This window comes from Capricornis sumatraensis, chromosome 15 (assembly GCF_032405125.1).
Source record: "Capricornis sumatraensis isolate serow.1 chromosome 15, serow.2, whole genome shotgun sequence".
Taxonomy (NCBI): Eukaryota; Metazoa; Chordata; class Mammalia; order Artiodactyla; family Bovidae; genus Capricornis; species Capricornis sumatraensis.
In genome coordinates this window covers 41,174,819-41,184,814 of record NC_091083.1, presented here as the reverse complement: position 1 = coordinate 41,184,814, position 9,996 = coordinate 41,174,819, and the positions used below count along the sequence as shown (strand labels likewise).

The 9,996-nt window shown below is 50.3% G+C and overlaps 1 protein-coding gene across 1 annotated transcript; it reads right to left on the bottom strand.

Moving 5' to 3' along the window:
• Positions 1–2,352: 2,352 nt before the first annotated feature.
• On the bottom strand, positions 2,353–8,448 carry BANF2 (BANF family member 2). The gene is made up of 2 exons (XM_068986658.1): positions 8,323–8,448; positions 2,353–2,499 (listed from the first exon to the last, which is right to left on the bottom strand). The coding sequence occupies exons 1-2, from the start codon at positions 8,446–8,448 to the stop codon at positions 2,353–2,355; spliced, it is 273 nt and encodes a 90-aa protein (XP_068842759.1).
• Between the last annotated feature and the right edge of the window lie 1,548 nt (positions 8,449–9,996).

Here is a 9,996-nt window from a genome sequence, read left to right as displayed (position 1 = left end):
GGCAGGCTATTGGAAACACAGGATGTAGCGGGGAGGAAGTGGGACTAGGTATTAAAAAAAGGGGGCCTCTCTTTGTGGGGAACCTGGCTCAGCCCCCCTGGGGAACTGGGGGAACCTCCTCACAGCTGCCCCACCCACGGGGAGAGGACCTGGGGCGTTCGGACCGTCAACTTCCATCAAAACTGAGAGCTCCCCTGGTGTCACCTTCCCGGCATTTCTTCTCTTCCCTGTGCGTGGGCTGACCCACTCCTGCAGCCAGAGACCCCCTCAGGCCGAGGAGATTTCGGTGCTTTTGAGGGAAGCACTATCCCCAAGGACAATGATTGTCCATGGGATATAGCTGGACACCAACAGCAGCTGCTAAGTTTCTTAAGTTGAAGAAACCTGTATCATGGATCCACCCTCGCTGAATTATGCCAAGTGAAAGACGCCAATCTCAAAAAGCTACATATTGTACAATTCCATTTATACGGTTTTCTGGAAAGGTCAAAACTCTGAGGACAGAAAACAGATCCTTGGTTGCCAAGGGCTAGGAAGGGGTGAGGGGTGATTAAAAGGAACTCTCTGGGGGTGGATGAAGATGTGGTGGTCCAGGACAGCACATTTGTCAACGTTCATAGGACTACACACTTGAGAAGGACAAGTTAAACCATATGTAAATTGTATCTCGAAAACCTGTCTGTGATGCTCTTAAAAATGTTTGCACACTAGACATCTGGTCCCATCACTTCATGGCAAATAGATGGGGAAATAGTGGAAACAGTGTCAGACTTTATTTTTTGGGGCTCCAAAATCACTGCAGATGGTGACTGCAGCCATGAAATTAAGACACTTACTCCTTGGAAGGAAAGTTATGACCAACCTAGACAGCAATATTAAAAAGCAGAGACATTACTTTGCCAACAAAGGTCCATCTAGTCAAGGCTACAGTTTTTCCAGTAGTCATGAATGGATGTGAGAGTTGGACTATAAAGAAAGCTGAGCACCGAAGAATTGATGCTTTTGAACTGTGGTGTTGGAGAAGACTCTTGAGAATCCCTTGGACTGCAAGGAGATCCAACCAGTCCATCCTAAAGGAGATCAGTCCTGGGTGTTCATTGGAAGGACTGACGTTGAAGCTGAAACTCCAATACTTTGGCAGCCTGATGAGAAGACCTGACTCATTTGAAAAGACCCTGGTGCTGGGAAACATTGAGGGCAGGAGGAGAAGGGAATGACAGAGGATGAGATGGCTGGATGGCATCACTGATTTGATGGACATAGGTTTGGGTGAACTCCGGGAGTTCTGGGAGGCCTGGCGTGCTGCGGTTCATGGGGTCGCAGAGAGTCAGACATGACTGAGTGACTAAGTTGAACTATTTGCTGTTTCAAGAAAAGTTTAATTCTCCCTTGAGGACACAGGGACTTGGTTCTAAAAACAAATCAAGGCAGAAGTGAGGCTGTGTGAGAGTTGAGGTCATGAAAGACAGTGGCCTCCTGCCCTCTTACTCGTTCCTGGGTCACCTGCTTTGGGAGAGCCTAGAAGCCAGGTCATCGAAGCCTGAGAGAGGCCCCCCTCAGAGAGCAGCTGAGGTCTCAGGCCACCAGCTACATGAGAAACCATGTGGCTTCTCCAGCCCAGGCCAACCTGCTCCCTGGCCCACAGTCTGTAATCTCACAGAGGGCCCTGAGATAGACCCACCCAGCCAAGCAACTCAGTTCCTGACCCTCAGAAACTGAGTGAGATAAAATGATTGTTCCTGTTAAGCGGCTGCATTTTGGGTTCCTTTGTTCTGCAGCAGTTGATAACTACTACACTGACTTAAAATTGAATTCCCATTTTAAAATAAAATTATCCATTCCTGGAGATAAATGTATGCTAAGAAATGGCAACCCGCTCCAGTACTCTTGCCTGGAGAATCCCAGGGACGGAGGAGCCTGGTAGGCTGCTGTCCATGGGGTCGCACAGAGTCAGACATGACTGAAGTGACTTAGCATTCATGCATGCATTGGAGAAGGAAATGGCAACCCACTCCAGTATTCTTGCCTGGAGAATCCCAGGGACGGAGGAGCCTGGTGGGCTGCCATCTATGGGGTCGCACAGAGTCGGACACGACTGAAGCGACTTAGCAGCAGCAGCAGCAGCAGCAGCAGCAGCAGCAGCAAGAGACAGCTGGCATGATATCCGCGTAAGGCAAATGTTTGTGGGTGGAATCTGGAGGTCACTGTGCTTGTATTTGTCTTCTTTTATTTTCTTGAGCTGTTTTTTATAACAAACCTGTGTCAATAAAGCAAAAAGAGAAATAACGACTTGGAGCCCAGGTCGATGCAGAGGCATTGTTTTCCGGGAGGCCCCTCAGGGCCAGGCTGTGTCTACAGGAAGCAGGAGCACCATTCCTTCAGGCAGTTGGAACACTCCTGGGCCTCAAACTCGGTGGCTCCGAAGCAACAGATGAGCCACTTCTGAAACTCGGCTTCCCTCTTGTGCATCAGGAGGAACTGTCCCAACAGGACGTAAGCCTGTGGGGAGAACACAGGAAAGTACTCAGCTATGCTCTTCCTCCCCCAGTGCGAGGACACCCGAGAAAACCAAGGATCGGACACAGGTCAGATCCAAGGGGCAGTGGCTGTCCCTGAAATCCTGACCTAGGCCATGGGAACTCTATCCTGACCAGAGCCTGGTCCCGGCTGAGAGGTGCCTGCATGCGTGCTCAGTCGTGTCCGACTCTGTGCGACCCTCTGGACTGTAGCCCGCCCGGCTCCTCTGTCCAAGGGACTCTCCAGGCAAGAAGACTAGAGTGGGTTGCCATTTCCTCCTCCAGAGGATCTTTCCCACCCAGGGACTGACCCATGTCTCTTATGTCTCCTGCACTGGCAGGCGGGTTCTTTACCACTAGAGCCACCTGGGGGGCCCCAGTGAGACCAGTGGAGAAATGCAAACTCCTTTTCGTCCATGGGAGGAACATACAAGGTGTGGGGCACACTGAGCCTTGCCCCTCTTCCCCGCTGAAGAGTCTCTGTGGATGGATGAAAAACACACTAGTCAAAGTTCTAGGCTGTTCTCTGTTTTTCTGAGTCCTGGTCCCACAGCTTCTCATTCCTCTCATGCTGTTTCATCACTGTTACTACTGAGGGGAAAGGACCACATGGAGAAAGAGACATCTGAGATCCGCAGACTGGCCGAGCCACTGAACAGGGAAGGCCGGAGATTTAAGGTCACATCCAGTGCCCAGCTTTCCGGCCTGGAGTGAATAGGAACCAGTGTCCAGGCCTTAAGTCCTGGGCACTCTCCAGGAAAACCTGCTGGTGTCTGGGTATTTCACTTACATAAAACCAAGCAAACTTCATTTGAACTATTGAAAGGATGAATTTTTTAAAAGACATTAAATAAAAGCTGAATTCCAGTCTTAAAATATACCTAAGCATTGGAGTTTGGTGGGTTTTTTTTAGCCTAGATCCAGTTTCTGAAAAGAAACAAAGGCCAGGATTTCATGGTCATTTTATCTGGTGTTTTAATCATCTTTTGTAAAAAGTAATGTTATTGCTGAGAATCACCTCATTTTACTTATCAGTATCCTCATCTTTTCAAGCGTGATTTTACTGAGTTTTTTTTTTAAATTCAACTTTTTAAAAAAATGAACATTTACTGAATATTGATTGAGCCCATTGCTTCAGTAAATGTGGGCAGTGCAAGATTAGGAAACACAGAGCTTTGTCCCAGGAAAGAGAACTCGATGATAATAGTAAGAGGCCCTTTTGAACTTCATCAACAGGCTCCAGACCCGAGACGGTTTCCTGCATCCCATCCATTCTCCGAATGGACTCACTGAGAACCCAGGAGGTTAGGACTCCTGTCCTCGGCCCCATTCCAGCACAACCCGACTGCCACCTGGCCTGGCACCTCTGCCATCTGCTGGCATCCATCGCTGCTCTGGCCATCAGAGTCTCTAGGTCCCCTCCATGTTCGGCAGCCAGGATGCCAGGGAGTGTGTGGCTCTCAGGACCAGAGGTGAACTTCCCAGAAATCCTGCAGGCAGGAGGGCCTCTGGAGATGGGTAAGTCAGCCTGCTTCTCTCTGCTCCCAAGGGAAGCTGGAGCTGTGGGCCCTCATCACGGCCCTAATAGAAACCAAGCCCTCTTGGTTTCTCTCCGGGCTCCAGAGAGTGAATTCCTACCCAGGGAGCCACCCTCTGCCTCCTTGGGAGCACAGGAACCTGACCGCAGGGAAAGGGACGCGGGCACCCTGATGTACTTTCCCACCATCTCTCCCATGCCAGCCTTTGCCCACGTGACGGGATGGTGGCTCCAGGGAAGATGTCCCCTCAATGCCACATCCCACCTGTGAGCAGGTCTGGACTAGGCTCTAGCTTGCGTGCCCATTCCTTGCTCAACTGCAGAGATATTTGAGTCTGGGGTCCCTGTAGGTGACCCATGTTGGCACACAGGCCTTGTACTCCAAAGTCCCACTTGCTTTCCTGTTGTGCTGGCGCCATCTTGAAATTCCTAATGAACTTGCACCAGGGGCCTCCCATCCTCACCCTGCACTGGGCCCGGCAAATTAGCAGCTGGTCCTGATCAACGTTCATTCAATATTTCAGTCTCCACAAGCACACCCAGACTTCTCAAGTACAGACATGCAGTCTGAGCCCCTCACTGTCTGCCTGACTCCTCTGCCAGCTCCCAGCTCCTCAGCACCTGTGGTGAACGCGTTTCACAGCACCAGGCACCGTGTGTGACCAACAACTTTTTCTGTAACCAAATGCTACATTTATGCTGTTGCTGTTCAGTCGCTGTTATGTCCGACTCTGCGGCCGCACGGACTGCAGCACGCCAGGCTCCCCTGTCCTTCACCATCTCCCAGAGTTAGCACAAATTCATGTCCATTGAGTCAGTGATGTTATCTAACCATTTCATCTTCTGTCTCCCCCTCCTCCTCCTGCCTTCAATCCTACCCATCATCAGGGTCTTTTCCAATAATTCGACTCTTGGCATCAAGTGGCCAAAGTATTGGAGCTTCTGCTTCAGCATCAGTCTTTCCAGCGAATATTCAGGGTTGATTTCCTTTAGGATTGACTGGTTTGATCTCCTTGCAGGCCAAGGGACTTAAGAGTCTTCTCCAACACCAGTTTGACAGCATACATTCTTTGGTGCTCAGCCTCCTTTATGGCCCAGCTCTCACATGGGACGTGGCTGAGGAAGCTGCCATGAGCAGAGGTGGAAATTGAGAGGGTTTCTGTTCACAGCCAAGGAACCCCGGGGATCCCCAGGTTGGGGAAGGGGCTGCCATGCTCAGACCTCCTGTGGGCAGGACACAGAAAACCAGGAGCTCAGAGGATTATGGGGCAGAAGAATGACTCTGTAGGACATCACCATGGTGGATGCTGGCCTTTCCCGATGGCTCAGATGGTAAAGAATCCACCGGCAACGCAGGTGACTTGGGTTCGACTCCTGGGTCCGGAAGATCCCCTGGACAAGGGACTGGCAACACTCTTCAGTATTCCTGTCTGGAGAATTCCATGGACAGAGGAGCCTGGCAGGCTACAGTCCCTAGGCTCACAAAGAGTCGGACATGACTGAGCAACTCTTTCATTTCACAGTGGATACAGGTCATCACACATGTGTCCAAACCCATAGAATGCATGACACAGAGCGAGCCCTGATGTGAACTGTGTACCTAGGAGGATTCATGTCCATGTAGGTTCTCCTGTAACAAAGCTACCACTCCGAAGGGGATGCTGATGATGGGGGAGGCTGGATGCACACAGGGGTATTTCCACACTCTGAACTTTCTGATCTATTTTGCTGTGAACCTAAAACTGCTCTAAAAAGATAAAGCCTGTGGAAAGCACTGCAGGAGTCTGACTTTCTGCTGCTGCATCTGAGCTGGCTGCCCACAGCCCCCTCCCCTCTACAGACCTGTGGCCCCACCCACAGACTTGGCCTCCCCCCTGAAGCACCTCCTCATCTTATAGATACTACATTGGGGTCACCTCCTGGATCCTCTTAGAGGTTCAGCCAGGCTCAAGGAGGTGATACAGGGTCTCACCACCAAATCCCAGCATAAGCCCCCTCCCTGTTGGGATAACTTCCTGGCAGCAGTCTTCTTGTGTGATTTTTGATGAAATGACCCATGGCCGTTCTGTCCTCACTCAGGACCTTGATCAAGGCACTCAGTCTCCAGGGCCTCTGTCTCTTCCTTTGTAAAGTGAAGATGGCAACCTCTCATCTCATTCATGGCTGGATGAGGAGCTCAAAACTAAGGCAGAAGGTGAAACCCCTGGCATTAGTGCCTGGAATTAGTGGCCCTTGCAATGAGCAGATGTGGAGAGCCGGTCACAGCAAGCCAGGAGGTGGGGGACACAGAGGAGCAGGTCTCCAGAGACCTAGCCAGTTCCGTCTTCCCTGTAGCCCTAACTCTGTGTATCAAGCTCTCAGATACGTGGAAATTTCCCATTATTCATTCATTCCTTTGTCTTTAATATGCCTGTCATCCTATCTATCTCAATTGAAACAAGTTGGAAAAGGCAAAACGATAGGGACAGAAGACAAATCTGTAGTTGCCAGGGCCTGAGGGTGAGAAATGTGAGAGGTAAGGGGAAATATTTTAATGTGATGGGATTGCTCCAGATCTTGATTGTGGTTGTGGCTATACAACTGTGAGCATTTGTCAAAAATGGCAGAACTGGGTACTAAAAAGGGTGAAATTTACCACATGTAAATTTAAATATTTTTTGAACCAAGTCTGGCTGAACAAGAACAAAACCTCACAATTACAGAGACATTAAACCAATGGTGGTAGAAGCCGGAATAGCAGTTATTTGTGGGAGTGGGGAGGTGGCGTTGACCTGGAAGACACACGGGGGAACTGTCTGGAATTGCAGAGGAGCCTGATCACTGGATGAGGGTGGTGGGGCTGTGCATGTGTGTCATTGTGAAAACTCACTGAGCTGAACCATCACATCAGTGTGGATGTGAGACACCACAATAGAAAAGTCCAATGGATAATAATTTCTTCTAAAAAATAACTTAGAATTTCAAATGTCTCCCCTAGTCAGACTTGCCTGCTTTTATTCCTGCTCCCAAATGCCCTTCCCACCTTTATCTGGAAGGAAAGAAGCAAATTCACCTCTCTCCACCTTCCTGACAATCCCATCTACCAGACATTAAATTGTGGCAGACTAGGGTGATGTTCCGGAGAAGACAATGGCACCCCAATCCAGTACTCTTGCCTGGAAAATCCCATGGATGGAGGAGCCTGGTAGGCTGCAGTCCATGGAGTCTCTAAGAGTCGGACACAACTGAGCGACTTCACTTTCACTTTTCACTTTCATGCACTGGAGAAGGCAATGGCACCCCACTCCAGTACTCTTGCCTGGAGAATCCCAGGGACGGGGGAGCCTGGTGGGCTGCCGTCTATGGGGTCGCACAGAGTTGGACACAACTGAAGCGACTTAGCAGCAGCAGCAGCAGCAGGATGATGTTCAGAGTGTTTAACGAATGGCTCAGGGCCGCGTGTCAATCAGAAAACTACAGAACCAGCCGTCCCACCGTCCCTGGACACAGCCATGCACTGGGCCAGTGCAAACCAGACTGTTAGTCACACACGCAGTGGCGCCGGTGTCCCTGGGCGTCTCTGCAGCCCCTTCCTGCCTGAGCTGTGGACCGGCTTTCAGAGCTAAAGGGAATGACCAGCCGCGGCCCTGCTGGTGGGGCCTCTGTCGACCGAGAGCCTGTGGATTCCCGCCTGCCCACTTTCTCTGGGAAAAGCTCCCAGTCCTTCCTAAGGTACACACAGCCTTGTAACAGCATCATAAAAACAATTATTCATACATAGACCTTTCTGATCCCATCGGCCACCCTCGAGGCCATACCCGGACAGCTAGCGACATCTTACAACAACTCACTTCCTCTTACTCGGGTGTAGATGCCAGGCTGCTATTACTCCACCTGCCAAAGCCTAATAGGAGGCGAGGGATCTGCCTCCCTGATCCGAATTTCTTCAAGGTGGGCGGGGAGATCACCCAGGTCACCCATCCTGACATCTCGGCTCCAGACTCTGTGGCCGGCTCACCTCTGTCCGCCCCTGGGTGTGTGAGCACCACGTGAACCTTGCACAGCCCAGCTGCTCCGAGACACAGTGATTCCGTTTGTGGATCTTCTGCAGACCCTGGTGGCTGCCCAAGCACGCGGGTCAGTGACACTGAAGCCTGTGGCATCCGGCCAAGTGGCAGCTCTGCTCTCTGATGGCCGCTGGCAGGGACACGTGGCAGCCACTGCCACCTGGCAGGATTAGGGGGTGTGGGTTAGGAGGAGAAGGTGGAGTAACAGGAAAAGAGGTATTACCTTGTTGAAACCTTTGGTAACCAAGTTGATTGCCAGTTCATGGCTGATCCCATCCACCCAGGCAACATCCTTTTCTCCGATGGGTTCAGAGAGGAAAGCTCTCAGCCTGGGAGACATGTGGTCCATGTCCTATAACAGCAGTGGGGGCAGGGGCGTTAGGAGGCTGGGAAACACCCTCAGACTTCCGAGGGCGGGGGGCTGGGGCTAGTGATAGTGGGCATCCTCCCACCATCCAGCGTTTACTGGAAATTTTTAGATGCCAAGGGCAATGCCCTGCTCACAAGCCTTTCCATACCCATCCCTACCTGCGTGGACTAAGAGAGGGGTAACAGTGGCCTCAGATGAGCCCAGTAACTCCCCATGAAAAGGGTGGGCTGGATGCTAAGCAGGGGTCCCCAGCCTGTTTGGCACCAGGGACCAGTTTCACGGAAGACAATTTTTTCACAGACTGGGGGAGGAAAGGGGATGTTTTGGGGATGATTCAAGGACATTACATTTATTGTGCACTTTATTTCTATTGTTATTACATCAGCTCCACCTCAGATCATCAGGCATTAGATCCCGGAGGTCAGGGACCCCTGATGCTAAGAACTCTGCTGGGTTCTTTTCCAACCTTCCCACCCTAAATGCTTGAAGAAACAGCTTGCTTCTCTAAGCTAATTAATCTATGTTCTCCAACATTTTTTTCATATTTTTATTTTAGCCTTTATCACACTCTATAATAGCTGGTTGTTTGGTTGCAAGGAACAGAAAACTCTAACTGGCTCAAATATTAAAAGAGACATTATATAAGGCAGAAGCCCAAGAGTGAGTTGGGTCTGATACAATCAGGATTGTGGATTCATTTCTCTGAGTTTTTCAACCTGGTTTCAGTTGGGGTTGGTTCCCCCCATGGTGGTGAAATGGCTGCTCCAGCACTCAGATTTTCACCATCCCCACCAACATCTCTGCTCCAAAAGAAGAAGTTTCAAAAGAGAAGGGACGTGTTTCTTAGGGGTTCCGAGCAGGCTTCATCCAGCTGGACTCCCTGTCCTAGATCTGGAGGTGGAGTCAGCTTTCCCTAAGCTGTAGGAGCTGTGAGTTCAAGCATAGCTACCTGCACAAAATCAGGATTTTTATGGATAGAGGGGCAGGTGGTGTGAAGGCTGTAACCATAATGTCCCATATGATCCACCTCTTTGACAAACTAATGTTGGTACCCTCACTTTCCCTTACATAAGCATCAGAAATACCCATACTTGGGTATTTAAATAGACTTACCCCCTCCCCCAAAGGGTGAAACCCCCTGATTCATTCAATTACTCCATTCAGATTTGAGTTCATATTTTCTGGGAGATGCATCAGACTCCCCATCATGTCTGGAAGTATCTACTCACAGGATGGTAACCTACGAACTAAGTTCTGAAGTTCACAGTCATCAACATAGTCAGCAATGTTGGGAAAAACCAGGCTATCTGCACCAAAGATTTCTAGGGGAGAATTCTTCCTTTGGAGAAGGAGAAGATGGGAAACATACTCCATTGCCACTGGTCAATAGCACCTATGATACTGGAGCTTGCTTGCCCTGACAGTAAAGGCAGGTCTTCCATCAGACAAGAAGGCAGCCCCCAGTTCTGGATGTTGGTGGACCTCCCGTGTCCACTGCCTGGTTAACATCCTAGTGGGCTTGGGGTC